Here is a 19,336-nt window from a genome sequence, read left to right on the forward strand (position 1 = left end):
TGTGGGGTCGCACAGAGTTGGACACGACTGAAGCGACTTAGCAGCAGCAGCAGCACCGTAATTCCCAGGCCCAGACAACCACTGACCGGCTTTCTCTGACTGTAGACTAATTCCATCTGTCCTAGAATTTTACATAAATGGAATAATACAACATGTACTTTTAAGGCACCAGGTTTCTTTCACTCATTATAAAATATCTGAAATTCATCCATATAGTTGAGTTCATCAGTCATTCTTTTCTTTTTATGAATAAGAAGTTTTTATTTTATGCATATAGCACAATTTGTTTACCATTCAAGTGCCGATAAACAGCTGCGTGGTTTCCAGTTTTTGATTATTAATAAAGAAAGTATTAGCCACTCAGTCATGTCCAACTCTTTGCAACCCCATGAACTATGTGGCCCACCAAGCTTCTCTGTCCATGGGATTCTCCAGGCAATAATACTGGAGTTGGTTGCCATTCCCTTCTCTAGGGGATCTTCCTGACCCAGGGATCAAACTAGGGTCTCCTGCATTGCAGGTAGATTCTTTACCATCTGAGTCACAAAGCTACTATGAAAATTCCCATACAAGCCTTTCTGTGGGCCTATTTTTCCCTTCTCTTGGGTAGATGGCTAGGAATAGAATTGCTGTACAATTCAAAGTATCAGTCAGAGGGTGGCGTTTACTTAGGTTTTTAAGAAAGTCTTGTTTTCCTCTAAGCCTACCTCCCAAACAGGACAGTTGCCAGTAAGTTGTGGGTGTGTAATAAAAATCTCTAGGTCGTGTTTTGGGACAAGCAGGAGAGGGGCCTGTCTCCACCCTTTGGGCCGGGATGGAAGGGAGCTACAAACGCTTGAGTGGAGGCAGCTTCCCTAAGAGTGAGAGGCACCTGCAAACGGCGGTCGCCTCTGTCTCTTTACAGCTGTTTCCAGGTTTTCCCCGGGAGTGAAAGCCTTTCTGCACGGGGATGGGGGAAGGAGAGGCGTGGGGAGACTGCCGGCTCCATCACTGGACACAGAGATGGTCAGGTCACCCCCGGCCCCCCTCCTCCTTCCTATGTGCCCCGTCACCGCCCAACTGCGTCTGAGCCATCAGGGTGCCCTGCCTTTGGCAGGGCTGTGAGGGATTCTGGGCTGCTGCCGCCTCTCTCGGATTCTCCATCTTCCAGAAATCTGTTGAACTTGCATTTGCTGATGATCGTCTCTCTATTCTCTTTCACTTTGGCTGGGTTTGTTGTTTTATTGAAGAGTCGGTAGGGGGAGAAAAACGATCACCTCTGGCTTGCAGGCCACACCCAGACATCAATGAGTTCGATTCAGTGCAGATATCAGGTATTAAATCTTAGCCCTATTCGATTCAGTGCAGATATCAGGTGTTGAATCTTAGCCCTATTCGATTCAGTGCAGATATCAGGTGTTGAATCTTAGCCCTATTCGATTCAGTGCAGATATCAGGTGTTGAATCTTAGCCCTATTCGATTCAGTGCAGATATCAGGTATTAAATCTTAGCCCTATTCGATTCAGTGCAGATATCAGGTGTTGAATCTTAGCCCTATTCGATTCAGTGCAGATATCAGGTGTTGAATCTTAGCCCTATTCGATTCAGTGCAGATATCAGGTGTTGAATCTTAGCCCTATTCGATTCAGTGCAGATATCAGGTGTTGAATCTTAGCCCTATTCGATTCAGTGCAGATATCAGGTGTTGAATCTTAGCCCTGACCAGTCCCTGGCCAAGCTCATTGATGACTGCTGTTCAGCCCGACGCATGTCTTCACGTCTTTCCCTACTCACGCTCTCTGTAGCATCTCGGTGACCCTCTTTCCTGAATGTTCTTTGGATCCCACAGCTCTGCTCTCACCTGGTTCCTCCACCCTTAGGCTCCTCAAGAGCTCCAGAACGTGCTTCTCATCGCCAGCAATTTGCCTCGTGCCGCCTGACTGAACTGAGACCATGGATATTTAAAAATGCTTTGTGTTTTATGCTTGTTATTACTGATAATAACAGTGAAATGTGTACTTTGAAGAAAAAAAACTGCCATGTAAAGATAAACCTCAAGCTAATCAGAGAAAACCAGATCTTTAGTTTGTGTAACATAAATTCATGACGCTGTGAAGAAGTTAACGATGGCCGTCTTCACATGAGAAGTAGGTCCTCTTCATTCTCTGGCACTTCCTAAGGGCCAAAACCAGTATAGGTCCCTCCAACCAAAAAAAAAGGGGGGTGGCTGCTGGGGCTGGTGGAGGTGGAGAAGTGAGTTGTTTGCAAGAGGAAACAGTTATGGAGGTGGACGTTAATGATAGCTGGATAACAGCGTGAATGTACCTGGTGCTACTGGCGTCTACACTTAACAAGTGTTAAGATGGTAAACTTTATATTACGCATGTGCGTGTTGTCGCTGAGGTGTGTCCAACTCTTTGTGACCCCATGGGCTGTAGCCCACCAGGCTCCTCCGTCCATGGGATTTCCCAGGCAAGAATACTGGAGTGGGCTGCCATTTCCTTCTCCAATATTATGTATATCTGGCTACAATTAAAAACAATATATAAAGTCTCACAAGTAAAAATGTTACCTTTTGTCAGGATCTTTTCCAAACAAAATTCTGATCTGTATCTAAACTTAAATCATGAAGAGAGTAAGGAGAGTTATGTCAAACACAAAAAACACTCTGAAAGATAAAGAAACAGAACCGCAGAGTGATACCAATAATAGTAGTTTCCACTTATCGGACCTACTTGATGCCAGGCACTGTGCTAAATGCTTTACATGGGTTAATTCATTCAAAACGACTACAAGAGACAGGAATATTAGATGCGTCAAGCCAGTTGCTGACAGGCTCACAGCTGAAGAGTGGGAGAAACAGATCAACCCCAGGAGGTCTGGTTTAAAGCCCCTGCTCTGACCACTACCTGCCTGGCCAGTCTGGGGTCAGAGGGTGATGAGGAGGACACATTCAGACTTCCCCAAACTGCAGGTTTAAGAGACTCATGAGGCCAAACGAACAGCCTACGGTGCACCCTGTATGTGCCGAGCACGCCAGGAGGGAGAGACCCCCAGCGGCTGACTGCAGAGGGAGGCAGACCGTCCATAGACACCGGGGCGGACACGCCCGAGTGGCCTCAGAGGGAGGGACCGAGGGGAGGACGGGAGCCGGGGGCTCGTCCAGGCCACACGATTCCTGGCTGAATAAGTACTGACTAAAGAAATACAATTCGCCTACAGAAACGTATTCTATCTCTGACTGCACTTGAAAACAGACTGGCAAAACAATCAACCTCACTTTCTTCCCCTCAAAGAAAAGAAATTTAACAGACTGTGGCCATCCTTGATGTTCAAATCACAATAAGAAGGAGACTGACTGTGTTCAGATTATACTTCAAGTAACGATGCTACAGGGATCCCGTGTTCAAATGTCCCCACACAGAAGATTCCAGGAGGCGTATGATGACCACCTGAAACGTAAACTGCAGTAGAAAATTCACACTGCAACCTGAAGAGCTTCACTGTTGTCCAGACAGACTGAGAGGTGGGGAGAATGCAGACCCTGGAGTGAGCCCCCTGCAAGCCCAGGTTCAAGCAGCTCCCCTCGCACCTGCCTGCTGCCCTGCGTCGCTCCCAGACCCCGCCTGCCTTCACAGGGTCCCAGGAGGGCATCTGGTAAGAGCTGGAGGGACGGGCCTCACCTCTAAAGTCACTGCTGCCTGCCATGCTTGCCTGCTTCAAAAATCAAGTTACTTCTTGATTGAGACTGAGATACAAGTTACTTCTTCTTTAACTACAGTCTTAAGAATTCCACACCAGATACAGATACCCTATACCATACACAGTGAATGCATACTATACCTTGTTCCAATCTCAAGCCAGCTGCCATAATCTTTGATCAAGAAGAAAAAATGCTGTAAAACAAAACAAGATAGGGCCCCATTAAAAACAAAGGCTATACAGAGCCAGGCTAAAAACGTCGCTTTAGAATTGTGTCTTTCAGATTTCCCTCAGAACTGCTATCTGACTGGAATCAATAAGAATTCGCCTTTTATTGAAATTTTTCCTTGGACTAAAATGACCAATAGCCTAAAAGCCAGAAACAGCATCTCCATTTAATCACATAAACACAAAAGTGACATCTGTGAATAACCAGAAAGAAAGCCCACCAACGGTAATAAAATGACTACATGACACCAAGGATTGCAGTGAACAGAAGCCACGTTGTCTAATCATCAACAGACGTTTCCCAACAAAAGTTCGTCCTGAAGACAAACTCTTTCAGGAGCTTTATAATCTAGTGCTGATTCAATCGAATGATCGGGCGTGTGCGCTGGGTGTGTGTGTGTGTGAGATGAGTGTTGTTGCTGGAAGTACAGGTGAGGACGGGAGCTCAGAGGAAGGGCGCAGACCCCACCTAGGGTGCAAGGGAAGGCTGTCCCAACAAGAACTCTACATGTCTAAGCGACAAGTAAGAGGTGAAGGGTGGCCAGTGCTCCACCGCGGGGCCCTGCTGGACTCTGGGGAGGCCCAAGGAGGAGCTGGTCTGACAGGGGGGCAACCGCATGAGCATCGGAGCCCACGGCCAGGCGGAGTCCAGGAAACAAGGGCAGGGGTGAGGCTCGGCGCCGGCACGAGCAGCGGCGGGCCCGCACGCGGCTCTCCGCGCTAAACTCAGCAGTCTGATTCTTCACACAAAGTTAACCAGGGCATTTAAATTCCCTTCTGTTAACACGTCTTTGCCTTTCTGCCGCTCTGTGAGCACACCTGAAGGCCCATTTGTCCTGACGTTATCTGTGGTCCCCATCAGGAAGACATCCAGTTCAATACAGCATAAAAATGCTCTCGTCTGAACCAAGTGACTAGGGCTCTGATTGGGAAGCTGTCCTAACAGCCTCGTCCCCTCCAGCACAGGAAGGTGACTAGTGAGGAGGGGCTCTTCTCTAAAGAAAGGGCCGGCCTTGGCCGTCAGCTACCACGGGCGTTAGCAGGTCCTGCCTGACAGGAGCCTTTTGCCTCGGGGACCTCAGCCACCGGACCGTCTAATCCTGTCGATTATGTTCAGGGCTCTGGGTCGTGTGTTAGCAGTTCCACCTCCTAAAGGGCTGGAGATTAGAGACAGCCGTGGGAAGGCGACTGAGCCCGAGTAAAAAGTCGCCGTCGCAGCTCTGCCGAGCGCTGTTGCTGTCGACGCGGGCTGTCGACGCGGGGGAGCCCGGCTGTCCGTGCTTCACGGGGCAGGCGGCCAGTGCTCCACCACGGGGCTGTCGACACGGGGGAGCCTGGCTGCCCGTGCTCCCCAGGGCAGGTGGCCAGTGCTCCACCACAGGGCTGTCGACGCGGGGGAGCCCGGCTGTCCCCGCTGCACGGGGCGGGTGGCCAGTGCTCCACCACGGGGCTGTCGACACGGGGGAGCCCGGCTGTCCGTGCTTCACGGGGCAGGCGGCCAGTGCTCCACCACGGGGCTGTCGACACGGGGGAGCCTGGCTGCCCGTGCTCCCCAGGGCAGGTGGCCAGTGCTCCACCACAGGGCTGTCGACGCGGGGGAGCCCGGCTGTCCCCGCTGCACGGGGCGGGTGGCCAGTGCTCCACCACGGGGCTGTCGACACGGGGGAGCCCGGCCGCCCGTGCTCCACGGGGCGGGCGGCCAGTGCTCCACCACGGGGCCCTGTCGGACTCTGCCCTCAGCACACCTTCCCTGCGCTCATCTGCAGCTGCTGCTTCCGCTCTAACGGCCTTCCCTGCTGGCTCAGACAGTAAAGAATCTGCCTGCAGCGCAGAAGACCCAGGTTCTATCCCCGGGTCGGGAAGATCCCCTGGAGAAGGGAATGACTACCCACTCCAGTACTCTTGCCTGAAGAATTCCCATGGACAGAGAAGCCTGGTGGGCTACAGTCCATGGGGTTGCAAAAAGTCAGACACGACTGCGCGACTAACGCTTCTCCATGTAACAAGTCACACTTGTGAATACTAAGTCTTCAGGGAATGCTCTGAGTCCATTCAGTGAATGATCAAACCTGAGGGTAGTGAGGGGAACCTCCTGAACTTGCAGGTGTAAAACAGGGCCTATCTGTTCACACACTGCATATAAGAGGCCCAGCTAGCTGTCCCTCTCTAGAACTCATTAGAGCTGTGGTCTTGATCATATTATCCTAGTTCCTTTTTCCTATTTCCCTTCCTTCTCCCCACTCTTTTTTCCTTTCTTTTTCAATCTGACTAAAACGTTAAAAATCAACATTTCAAGTAGGAAAATGATGTATCACCTGACTCTAAAGGTAGCTCTTTATGTCATCTTCCTGTGGAAGTTAATACAATGCGCCACGGAAGACTATGTATGAAACACAGGTTCTAATAAATCAAGTTAGATGGTTTTTGACACCCTAAGAAGAGCATTTTTACTGCATTGAAAGTCAAAATAAAAAAAGAAGAAAGTAATTTATGTGTAGCTTATGCCAGCACTTATAACTCAGTATCTAAAGAGTTCATATACAGAAATGCACTCATATTTCATTTGATTAAAGTAACTTGTTGTTTAGCTTCTCAATCTTATTTATATTGAATATCCAGTAATCTCTTACCAAAGCCATGATGTCTGATATGTTGATAACCATGAGGAAAAGACTGGAAAAAAAATAAATAAACAAACATGTAACACAGTGGGCACATTTTAAAAGCATATTAAAATCAAAATTAGAATAATCAAATGACCTAACATTCTGGTCTTAGTATTTCTGCTTCTGAAAATACATTTGACAAAAGCTCTTGACTCACATTACCATGGACTCCTGTCCCACAGTGATGGGCTGGACTTCAAAAATGTTACTTAACATTTTGAATATTTATTTTAAGTATATGAAAGGGACATGAATTATGCTTTTTACTTTAGATTATTACAGATATACATGTAACTGCAGAAATGATATAGACGGAGCCCATGTACCTTCTTCTTCTCCAACACTCTTGAGAGTCCCTTGGACTGCAAGGAGATCGAACCAGTCCATCCTAAAGGAGATCAGTCCTGAATGTTCACTGCAAGGACTGATGCTGAAGCTGAAATTCCAGTACTTTGGCCACCTGATAAGAATGGCTGACTCATTTGAAAAGGCCCTGATGCTGAGAAAGATTGAGGATGGGAGTAGAAGGGGACGACAGAGGATGAGATGGTTGGATGGCATCACCGACTCAATGGACATGGGTTTGGGTGGACTCCGGGAGTTGGTGATGGACAGGGAGGCCTGGCATGCTGCGGTTCATGGGGTTGCAGTCAGACACGACTGAGCAACTGAACTGAACTGAGCTGATGCACTCTCTGCCTGGTTTCCCTACTGGTGAGTTCTTCAAAGCTCCGGGACAGTTTCACAACCCGGACACTGCCACCGATGCTGGCAACACACACAGTCTTTCCATCGTTACAAGGAGCCCTTATGATCCTTGCGTTACAGAGTTTACTCTGGGCGGTTTTAGCTTTTTACAGTGTTATCTGGTGTTCTTTCTAGCAAGTTTAATTTTTCCCGGGCCACATTTTTTTAGTGCTCTAGCGAATGGGAAGGTTGAAGACCTTAAGTCAGCCTTGTGTCTAAAAGAAATGTTACAATGTGCAGTAGTAGCCACTTGCAATTTTATCTTATGCTAGTAACTTCTACCACTAATTTAGCAGATAAGTTTTCAGTTTCTATGGCATGCCAGTCACGGTGCTTACTGCTGGTTATACATCAGGTGACCAGAGCTTACCACCTAACTCAGGGAGACAATAAATAGAATGTTTGCAATAACAATACAAGGTCCGGTGATGTTAACCGTTAGGAAGAAAAGTAGACTGACTGGGCGAATATCTATGAGGAGAAGACATTTAAGCAGAGACCTGGACGAGCGGAGCGGACCATGAAACCAAATGAGCGGGAGCACTGCAGGTAGAACCCTGCGTGGACCCACAAAGGGCGTGCGGAGGAACCGTGCATGGACCCACAAAGGGCGTGCCGTGGCACCGGGCGTGGACCCACAAAGGGCGTGCCGTGGCACCGGGCGTGGACCCACAAAGGGTGTGCCGTGGCACCGGGCGTGGACCCACAAAGGGCGTGCCGTGGCACCGGGCGTGGACCCACAAAGGGCGTGCCGTGGCACCGTGCATGGACCCACAAAGGGCGTGCCGTGGCACCGGGTGTGGACCCACAAAGGGCGTGCCGTGGCACCGTGCGTGGACCCACAAAGGGCCTGCCGTGGCACCGGGTGTGGACCCACAAAGGGCGTGCCGTGGCACTGGGCGTGGACCTACAAAGGGCGTGCGGAGGAACCGTGAGTGGTGCCTGAGGAAGAGTGCGCGCGCCGCTGGAAGCAGAATGCGCGCGCAGAGGGTTGCGGGAAACAAGGACCAGAGGTGCAGGGCGGACCACAGGGTCGCCTGCGCCACAGTCAGGGCTGCAGAACTGGTCCTCGCTGGGACAGGAAGCCCCTGGAAGATCTAAAGGCTGCACTGTCTGTTGCGAAGATAACAACTCTCGGAGGACAGGAGTCAGCTAAGCGAGGTCAGCTAAGGGACCACTGAAGATGAATGATAACAGTGGGCTCTGGCGGTGATTGAAACGTGGACAGAACGATGACATCAGTGACATTAGGCAAGTGGAAACAGCAGTGAGGGACGGGAGGACTAGAGCTTCTGCAACGGGTTAGACAAAAAAAACAGGGGGAGCAGCTAGAGGTCACCAGGAGGAAAGGGACTTGCTGAGCTCAATGTGCGCAAATTAAGTCTGAGTGGGTCAGTATAACATTGCGGGGAGATGTCAGTGACTTATAAAGGTCTAAAGTCAAAAGAGAAGACACTTATAAGGTCGCACTTTGCCTTCTTTGCCTCAGTTCTCTCCCTTTGTATTTACTTGTATTAAATACTTAAATCCTAAAACTGTGTGTTTAGTTTTCCACTGTACTAAACAGATTTAAGGGACTAGATCTGATAGACAGACTGCCTGAAGAATTATGGACGGAGGTTCATGACATTGTACAGGAGACGGAGCAAGACCATCTACCAAAAAAAAAGACAAGCAAAAAAGCAAAATGGCTGTCTGGGGAAGCCTTACAAATAGCTGTGAAAAGAGAAGCAAAAAGCAAAGGAGAAAAGGAAAGATATAAGCATCTGAATGCAGAGTTCGAAAGAATAGCAAGAAGAGATAAGAAAGCCTTCCTCAGTGATAAATGCAAATAAATAGAGGAAAACAATAGAATGGGAAAGACTAGAGATCTCTTCATGAAAATTAGAAATACCAAGGGAACATTTCATGCAAAGATGGGCTCAATAAAGGATAGAAATGGTATGGACCTAACAGAAGCAGAAGATATTAAGAAGAGGTGGCAAGAATACACAGAAGAACTGTACAAAAAAGATCTTCATGACCCAGATAATCATGATGATGTGATTACTCACCTAGAGCCTGACATCCTGGAATGTGAAGTCAAGTGGGCCTTAGAAAGCATCACTATGAACAAAGCTAGTGGAGGTGATGGAATTCCAGCTGAGCTATTTCAAATCCTGAAAGAAGATGCTATGAAAATGCTGCACTCAAAATGTCAGCACATTTGGAAAACTCAGCAGTGGCCACAGGATTGGAAAAGGTCAGTTTTCATTCCAATCCCTAAGAAAGGCAATGCCAAAGAATGCTCAAACTACCGCACAATTGCACTCATCTCACACACTAGTAAATTCATGCTCAAAATTCTCCAAGCCAGGCTTCAGCAATACGTGAACCGTGAACTTCCTGATGTTCAAGCTGGTTTCAGAAAAGGCAGAGGAACCAGAGATCAAATTGCCAACATCCTCTAGATCAAAGAAAAAGCAAGAGAGTTCCAGAAAAACATTTACTTCTGCTTTATTGACTATGCCAAAGCCTTTAACTGTGTGGATCACAATAAACTGTGGAAAATTCTGAAAGAGATGGGAATACCAGACCACCTGACCTGCCTCTTGAGAAACCTGTGTGCAGGTCAGGAAGCAACAGTTAGAACTGGACATGGAACAACAGTCTGGTTCCAAATAGGAAAAGGAGTACGTCAAGGCTGTATATTGTCACCCTGATTATTTAACTCATATGCAGAGTACATCATGAGAAACGCTGGGCTGGAGGAAGCACAAGCTGGAATCAAGATTTCTGGGAGAAATATCAATAACCTCAGATATGCAGATGACATCACACTTATGGCAGATAGGGAAGAACTAAAGAGCCTCTTGATGAAAGTGAAAGAGGAGAGTGAAAAAGTTGGCTTAAAACTCAACATTCAGAAAACTAAGATCATGGCATCCGGTCCCATCACTTCATGGGAAATAGATGGGGAAACAGTGGAAACAGTGTCAGACTTTATTTCTTTGGGCTCCAAAATCACTGCAGATGGTGACTGCAGCCATGAAATTAAGACGCTTACTCCTTGGATTGAAAGTTTTGACCAACCTACAAAGCATATTCAAAAGCAGAGACGTTACTTTGTCAACAAAGGTCCGTCTAGTCAAGGCTATGGTTTTTCCAATAGTCATGTATGGATGTGAGAGTTGGACTATAAAGAAAGCTGAGCACCGTATTGAACTGTGGTGTTGGAAAAGACTCTTGAGAGTCCCTTGGACTGCAAGGAGATCCACTAGCCCATCCTAAAGGAAATCAGTCCTGAATATTCACTGGAAGGACTGATGCTGAAGCTGAAACTCCAGTACTTAGTCCACCGGATTCGAAGAGCTGACTCATTTGAAAAGACCCTGATGCTGGGAAAGATTGAAGGCGGGAGGAGAAAGGGATGACAGAGGATGAGATGGTCGGATGGCATCACTGACTCAATGGACATGAGTTTGGGTAAACTCCAGGAGTTGGTGATGGACAGGGAGGCCTGGCGTGCTGCAGTTCATGGGGTCGCAAAGAGTCGGACATGATTGGGCGACTGAACTGAACTGAACTGAGTCTCAAGTTAAAATTACTACACACACACACATTTTGATGAGTCTTCTATTTCTTGTCCCACATGTGCCGAGCACTTCTTGAAAGAAAGTGAAAGTGAAGTCACTCAGTTGTGTCTGACTCTTTTCGACCCCATGGACTGTAGCCTACCAGTCTCCTCCGTCCATGGGATTCTCCAGGCAAGAATACTGGAGTGGTTGCCATTTCCTTCTCCACAAGCTCTTCTTATTTAGACTTTAATTAAAAGTCCTTCTTAAAAAACTGCATTCACTAACAGAGATGCAGGAAAGCACATGTCTGTCACTTTATTAGTTTTTTTTTTTCTTTAATTGCATATAAGTCGCTATTTTCTATGTGGTATTGACAAGGTATAAGTGCTTTTACTGTTAAATTCAAGTAAAAATCCTGCAAAAATATACTAAATTAGACTAGAAATAAGATTTCTACTATTTTTAAACCATGGAAGAAAACCTTTTAAAAAAATTATTATGGCATACACATAATAATATGCTATACTCAGTTGTAGCCTAAATTATCAAAAAGAACATGCAAATTTATTCTAATATTCATTATTTCTTTCAGTATTGAAAATTCCAGTTTGATTAAAGAATAATAAAACTGCTAGGAAACTACATATTTATCTCAAGTGTCTTTCAGAAAGTCTGATCAGTCCTGTGCAGATGAAACAATTTGATTGTTTCAAAAGAGCAAACAGTTGGGTTGACAGCTTCTCTTCCAGTCTTTGATTACTTAACACATTGACTGTTCCACAAATTCCTAGAAACTCAGAAACAATACTTCCTATTCCATTTGTCAAAAGTGTAGTAATCAAGACTGAGAAACCACATAAATTAGGGACATCTAGAAGCTAATTTCAACCCATATAAAATGACATAATGTGATAACACATGCATCTAATAAACATTTACGAGAGAACCCAAAGGAAAACAGGGTGGGGTCACCTGGAGTCGTAGGCACAGCTCTATCTACAGTGCGCAAGTTACTAACTACAAGAATTCGACATTTACATTTTATAGTTTTCCAGAGGAGGTTACTCTCTAGCTGGGACAGCATTCTAATAATATTTTATAGTTGAAAAGGCATATTTTTATGTTATAGGCTCTAATCAACTATTTCCTCTAATGACTACAAAATTCTGGCTAAAAGGGCAGAACATTTTTTCCCTCATTTTTATAATAAACAATCTATGTTACAGTATCTTAATAGCAATCACAGAAAATACCATCAAATGTTTACTTTCGTTTCCTAAAAATGAACAAATTCAAAGCATTCATCTTACCTTTTTGAAGATAACTGAGTAGTTAACTGCACAGCTTCAAAAGCACACATCACAAGAACAAAGGGGATTAAAATCTGTTTGAAAGAAAAACAGATGATGCCGTGGGTGCCTGTAGCATTTGAAGAAATATTTCAATTTCTCAAAATTCATCTGTATTAGTGGAAAGCAAATGCTGAAATAAAGTCACGATACCAGTGACATACAGAATAGTGACCAGATGGATTCAGGAGTCCACATCAACAGCACCGGTAGTGAAAAGAGAGTGACACATACTTCAGATGGAGCCTGCTCCCAATTTTCGTTCTCCCGAACTCGTTGTAATAATTAATGACCATGTTCAAATGATCCCAAGAGGGTGTGAGAAGCACACAAGGCCCAAATCAAATTAATTATGAAGCCTGAAGACCTGACTCACAGATCCTTGAACTCATCTGGTTATTTGTCACTACAACTCTGTTAACATGATTTAGCTGCCTAACCGTTGCTTTCTGTGGTTTTATTTCAATACTAATTTTTTCCTGATTATAAAATTCATACTCTGTAAGAAAAAAATGGAGAAAGGTATAATAAAATTTTATTTGTTGAAAAAAATCTATAAGCCAGAAATAACCATTAATATTTTGAGATACTGTTTTCCAATGACCAGTTAAAAATACACACACACGATGCTTAAACAAAGAGTGGAGGCAGAAGATATGGAAAAGAGATGATGTTCACAACTACGTAAGATTCCTGTCCAAGTGAAGGCTACATGAGTGAGGCAGAGCTCTAAGAGGACTTTCACTTACAGCGACATCAGTCAATAAAAATGACCAAATACATTTCGTCGGTAAAGCTTACTGAATTAAGCTGGAGATTACAGATCGAGCATTTAATGTAAACTTTAGTTTTTCTTTCTTTTTTTCTGGTTTTTAATTAAAGGCTCATGATCGTTAACATACTGAGAGAAGAACTACTACCATCAAGAAAAATGTGCATAAAGACTAAAGAAACTATCGATACACATTTCAAAATAACAGAGAATGTGATGCGAGAAAACGGACATCTTTTTAACATTTCTTAAAATCACTTTTGCATTTGTGCAGTAACAAAACAGGATGTTAATCCTATTAAGACACACATACCTTCAACAATTATTACTTATGTGATCTGAATAAGAAGAAATCAGATGTTAGGCAGATATTAGTTCCTGTATTTAAACAAGTACATACTAAGTACACAGAACGTGCCAGGCACTACGGTAGAGGGAATGAGACAAGCTTAATGATCCTAGAGAGAAAGGGGAAGAAAGTGAATCACATTCCACTGGCGAGTCCGAACCCCTGGAAAGCTGATAATTTGTCATTATCTTAGAATCCTCAAGACCCAGCTGGTGCTGATAAGCCTTCAATGTCTTATTTACTGAATGAATAAATCAATTCTAGGTACAAGGATTATGAGAAAAGACGATACCGTGTTGGCAGTCTCGTGGGTGGGGAACACGGCTGCGGGGAGCCTTTGATCTTGAGGAGCAAGGCAGTTTTGATCCACCCTTCACTTCCCAGGCTTTAATCACCTTTGATAGGACTTCCTGGGACTAACAGAGAGTCTCTACTTTTTTGAAGTTAAATGGGCTTTAAACCAAGAAGATTAACTCTATTTTGGAACAAAGGCTAAAGCGTCCCCCACTCCCATTCAGCAGTGTCTGAGAAGGCATCTACTTTCCAGCTACTTAACTCTGCCACTTCATAATCTTCATGTCACATGTCACATGATTTCATGGGACAATGAGTTCATAGTCTTAACTAATCAGTATCTTAAGAAAAGAAGAAAACCAACCTTCCACATTATCAGGGCTCCCATCTTGAAAGGACTGAACACGGTCAGGAAGCAGTAGACGGAGGAAGGGTCAAAGCTGAGGGACCAACAAGAAAAGGGACTTTAGAATTCACATTATTGCAACTTGAATGTTCTTCTGAAAAGGATGTTTAAGCTAATCTTCTGAAAGCTATTCTTACTATAACACAAGTCTACAGCGTATCAAGAATTATCATGGGGGCTTTTCTGGTGGCTCAGTGGTGAAGAATCCACCTGCCAATACAGGAGACGCAGGCTTGATCCCTGGTCTGAAAGATCCCACTGGTGGCGGAGCAACTGCGTGCGCGGTGGAGCCTGGGAGCAGCACTGCGCCCACGAGCCGCACCTCCCAGAGACGAGCCCCACTCTTCGCAACCTGAGAAGGCCCGCATGCAGCGACAGCCCAAAATAAAGAGAGTGAATGTTGTCGTAAAAGAATGATTACAAAGTCAGTAAAATGAATGAGATAGACTCGTATGTGCCAATGTGCACCAATTTCCAAAAGACATCCTTCAGGATAAAAAGCAAGAACAAAATCCCTAATTTGTATATTTTCTGGTTTTATATATATATGGATATATATAGTGTTGATTTAAAATTACCTGTTAATAGAAGCTATATTTCCAGTTCCAAAAAAGGCTGTCACTAAGAAGAAAACCTAAATAGAGTTAAAGGAAATGCCAAACAAGTCAGAATCCATAAAAGTTCCTTTTCATTTAGAGAAGATATATATATTCTACCATGAGGGTAATTTGCTTTCTCCACTTGTACATTTGGAGGTAAATTGCTGAAAATGAGTGTTCCACCATATTTCGTCGTGAATGCATTTGGAGAGAACCAGGCTGAACAAGCAACGTACGAAGGACAGCAAGGCCTGAGAGTCACTCTCACTTGTCACCGTCCCCTCGGGAAGGTTGCTGTTTCCTCCCCACTCACATAAGCACTGGATTGGGGTTATCTGAAAGTGAAAGTGAACTCACTCAGTCGTGTCCAACTCTTTGCGACCCCATGGACTGTAGCCTACCAGGCTCCTCCATCCATGGGATTCTCTAGGCAAGAGTACTGGAGTGGGGTGCCACTTCCTTCTCCAGGGGATCTTCCTGACCCAGGGATCGAATCCAGGTCTCCCGCATTCCAGGCAGATGCTTTGCCCTCTGGGCCACCAGGGAAGCCCCAGTGTTATCTGAGGCTGGCAGCTAAAGATTAAAGAAAGAAGTGACAGACGTTTCCAGCTGAAACACAGTTTCAGTTCACATATGCTCGCTGGGCCCACTATGCACAAAATGTGCCAGGTTCTTTGGGAGGCTCAGGAAGAAATAAGATGCCATGTTTTAAAAGAATTCAATTAGAAGATGATAAAGTGTTAAACATCTTTTTGACATTTCTTCAACTTATATTTGTAATAGTGCAGTAATAAAAAGTAGATATTAGTTTTATCAGTGTCTAAGAACTTACTGCTAATAAAGCATTTAAAATAGTGAAAGTGCTCGATAAATGTTAGTTACTTTATTATTATAGACACATACACAAAAGTGGTATAGAAACAGTGAAGAGGAAGTATGAATCACGACAAATTTCACTGAAGAAGTGGTATTTGAGCTGGTGACTTGAGCCTTAAATATATTCACGGTTCAATGCATTCAACCAATTAACTAACCAACCAGTATTTATCACCTAGTATGTCAGAGGCAGAGCTAGGCCCTAAGAATACAATTATAAATAAAACAGTATAAAGTGCTCATATGGTAACTAAAATTTTGATGATAGGTAGAATAGGTAAGATTCATTAAAGGTAAACAATGGGAAAATAAGGACATTAATGAAGGGTACAGAGAGATGAAGCAAGAAATACAGATTGGTGGCATATTAATAAAAAGCCTTGAACTTTATCTTGTGGAGACGTCGAAGAGTTAGCAAGCATTTTCAGTGAGTGATACAAACAAGAAATATCAACAACAGTGAGATATTTGATCAGGGAGACTAATAATTAGAGGCAGGAAATTCAGTTCTGAAGCTCTTTTAATAGTGCATACGTTGGGGACCAGGAAAGTCTGAACTGGTGTGGTCAGAGAGGAAATGGAGGAGAGAAACCGTGGGAGCTCGGTCAGGGGCTAGTTAAATATGGCAACAAGTTTGACGGCCTGGGAGGCTGGGAGCGCAGCAGCGACATTAAACGAGATGAGGTCAGGCAGAGACTGACTTTGGAGAAGGGTGGGCAGTCGTCAGTCAGTGTGGACGTGTATTTGGTGACGCCCAGCAGGATGTGGTGGAGCTGGTGGTAAAGAATCGCCTGCCAGTGCCAGAGACATAAGAGATGTGGGTTCGATTCCTGGGGCAGTAAGACAGCATGGCAAACCAGTCCAGTGTTCCTGCCTGGAGGATGCCCTGGACAGAGGAGCCTGGTGGGCTACAGACCACGCGGTCGCAAGGAGCGGGACATGACTGAAGCGACTTGGCAGGCACGCAGGCGGCAGGCACGGCAGTCACGTGACTCTAGAGGTCGGGGCTGGAGAGGTAGGTCTCAGAGGTGCCTGTACAGAGGCGTCAGCCAGAGCTGTAGGAGAGGGTGACGCCACCCAGGCACGTTTAGAGGAGAAGGTTAATGGCAGAGCTCAGAGGAAAAGCATGCATCGCTCAGGAGCAAAGGAAGAGCGAGTTTTCGTGAAGGAGAGCAGAGGTGGTGTAGAATCCGAGAAGAGAGCCTGGACCGTGTTCCGGAGGACAAGGGAAAATGAAGAAACCGGTTGAGGGGAGCACTGGGAGAGCGGTCCAGGGGAACCGGACCACGAGGCTGTGCGCGCCCTCTCCTGTCTGCAGGCCACACACACGAGGCTGTGCAGGCCAGGAGAGGACGCCAGCGCAGCAAGGACAAGCGTTCAAAGGCACCCATCTAGGCTGAGGAGATGGCACACAAATGGGGAGGAAACGGCAGCAGCAGGGAGCGAGGCTGTAAACACAAGGGACAGATGAAGGATAACGGAGGAGGAGGCAGGGCTCAGGGGAAGAAGCATCTTATTAGCACAGGCTGAGTGGAAGGTGTCGGCAAAGACAGAAAGCCAAATTGAGGGTGAAGGCAAGAGGCAGGGGAGCTCCTGGACCTCAATGGTCCAGACTCCACCGTGTCCATTCAAAGGAGATTCCTCCCGATGGACACCTTGAAGCCGGCGAGCTCGCCTTTCCAAAGCCAGACGGTATCCCGTTACATCATCTTTCAGACTTCTAATGCTAACAGCTGTCCCACAAGGTGATCCAGCAACCTCTTAAGACATGTTATATGAGTACCGTATAAAGTACACATAAAAACACACAAACCTAACACATTGGTCTGTTGTATCATTCTTTATGCTTTTGTACAGTTTCATAAGTGTTTGGAAGTGCAATCTGTATCAGAAAACCATGTCTGGGAGGGCGGTGAAACAGCCTCCAAGGCTGAGTCCACTACCAAGCGATGGGTGGAAACCGTACCCCCGCTCCCCAGCGCCTTTCTTGTTCCATCAAACGGGAGGCTGCAGCGCCTTAAGACAGAACCCCACAGAAAGGATACAAGGAAAAAGGCCCTGCGGATGTCATCCAGGTAGAGGTCTCGACACTGGGTCACGTCAGTGTCACAGGCAAGCTGGATGGTGGAGACCTGTGGGATGAGAAGAGAGAGAATGCACAATCACAGGCGGCTTCCCTCCACCCGCCAGGGCAAGCTCACCGTCTCAGTTACAGCAGCCAGGAAGACAGCTTGCACTGACACACAAAAAATAAGCAATACTTTCCTACAGCTGAATTTCACTGAATGAAATCTGCCAAGGTAAAACACACTGTTAGTTTAAAGGGAGACTTTCCCTATCTCCCACTTCCCATGTAATTTCCTACTAAGTTCGGAAGATGCTTTAATCCTCTTCTTTAGAAAAAGACATATCTTTCAGTTAAAATATAGAATTTAAAACATAACACAATGAGCCTCATGTTTAATTTAATAACATTTAGTTATTAAACATTGAATATTTAATACTAAAGACAGTCTGATCATTTACTTGAATCTAATCAAAATTACTTTTTACGTATTGTTTTAATATTCCAGGCTGAAAGTTTAAAACCAGTAATTACTCAATAATATTTCTATAAAGTTTCTTTACTGAAATTATTTATCCTAAATCCTCAAGCACTCTTTGCGAACTCAAGCAGAGCCAGCTAAGGTGAATCAGTGGCTCAACTGTGAAGGCATTTTCCTGCCACGTTCACTTCATCTGGCCTCAGTAAAACTGTAAATATTCTATCATCAGTTTCTTATAATTATCTTCAGTTTTGAAATAAGGGCAAGGGATATCAATCAACTCTCCAGCTCAGCATGATAAAGGTACCCTTAATATTTGGTTGGCTTTTAGCCAATTCAAAGGACATTATGTTGAATAAACAGTCTAAGATTTGGACTGAGGCCGAATCACTAAGGTGATAGAATAAGCATTTTGGATTAGAATAACCAGAAAGAGAAAAATAACCCTGGGAACACATATCTCACTTCATGATCAGACTCATAAACTGATGTGTGGCAACATGAATATTCTTCCAACAAAAATAAATTGAAGGAAAGAAAGACTAAATGTGAAAACAAAGGGAAACAAGATAAATAACATTCTTTGCCCTCTATTCTTTCACTTATATTAATGGCTTTTTACATCAGAGAGTCACAAACAATCTTTAAGTAAAGCCCAACCCATATGTTCATAAAACAATAAAATCATGCTTTTCTAAATGAAACTTTCCTTACAAACTGCTTGACTTAATTATTAATATGTGAAGTAGTACACATTTTTAAGTAGAATTTTCTGTCCTGGCTGTGCTGTGTGGCGTGTGGAAATCTTAGCTCCCCACCCAGGGACCCGATCCATGGCCTGTGCTGGAAGTGCAGCCTCGCCACTGGGCAGCCACGGCAGCCTCGAGCAGAATTTCTGACGAAACAACATTGCAGCTTCCTCATGGGGTTAGAATAGGAAATATCTTAGTATTTTCAAATGCAAGAACGGTTTTGACAAGCTACCTTCTGTTTACAGGAAACAACAGATTGCTGCAGGGTTTCTTGTTCCATGTGTATCCAGACAAACATCAAACATGACAATACTAACGGAAAGAGAGCTTCATACCTAAGGGGTTGGGGGTGGGGGCAGAAGTGAGAGGGTGGGAATGAACAGAAAAAATTAAATACAAAAGCAAGTTAAAACAATTTTGATAATACTTCTAAGTTACATTATCACAAAATTTAATTTTTTTAGGTTTTCCAGAGGAAGAAATAGGAAAAGAAAGCTACATTTAAATATCAAC

The 19,336-nt window shown here is 44.9% G+C and overlaps 1 protein-coding gene across 1 annotated transcript in view; it reads right to left on the reverse strand.

The window, feature by feature from the left end:
• The window catches only part of PIGN (phosphatidylinositol glycan anchor biosynthesis class N), a 102,472-nt gene that overhangs the window by 21,553 nt on the left and 61,583 nt on the right, over nt 1–19,336 (reverse strand). The window contains exons 22-28 of the mRNA XM_068993565.1: nt 19,056–19,158; nt 17,571–17,657; nt 14,629–14,684; nt 14,009–14,084; nt 12,191–12,264; nt 6,541–6,583; nt 3,824–3,876 (exon numbers count right to left, since the gene is read on the reverse strand). Coding sequence (XP_068849666.1) covers nt 3,824–3,876; nt 6,541–6,583; nt 12,191–12,264; nt 14,009–14,084; nt 14,629–14,684; nt 17,571–17,657; nt 19,056–19,158 — 492 coding nt within the window. The remainder of the gene's footprint in view (nt 1–3,823; nt 3,877–6,540; nt 6,584–12,190; nt 12,265–14,008; nt 14,085–14,628; nt 14,685–17,570; nt 17,658–19,055; nt 19,159–19,336) is intronic.

Source organism: Capricornis sumatraensis, chromosome 21, assembly GCF_032405125.1.
Source record: "Capricornis sumatraensis isolate serow.1 chromosome 21, serow.2, whole genome shotgun sequence".
Classification (NCBI taxonomy): Eukaryota; Metazoa; Chordata; class Mammalia; order Artiodactyla; family Bovidae; genus Capricornis; species Capricornis sumatraensis.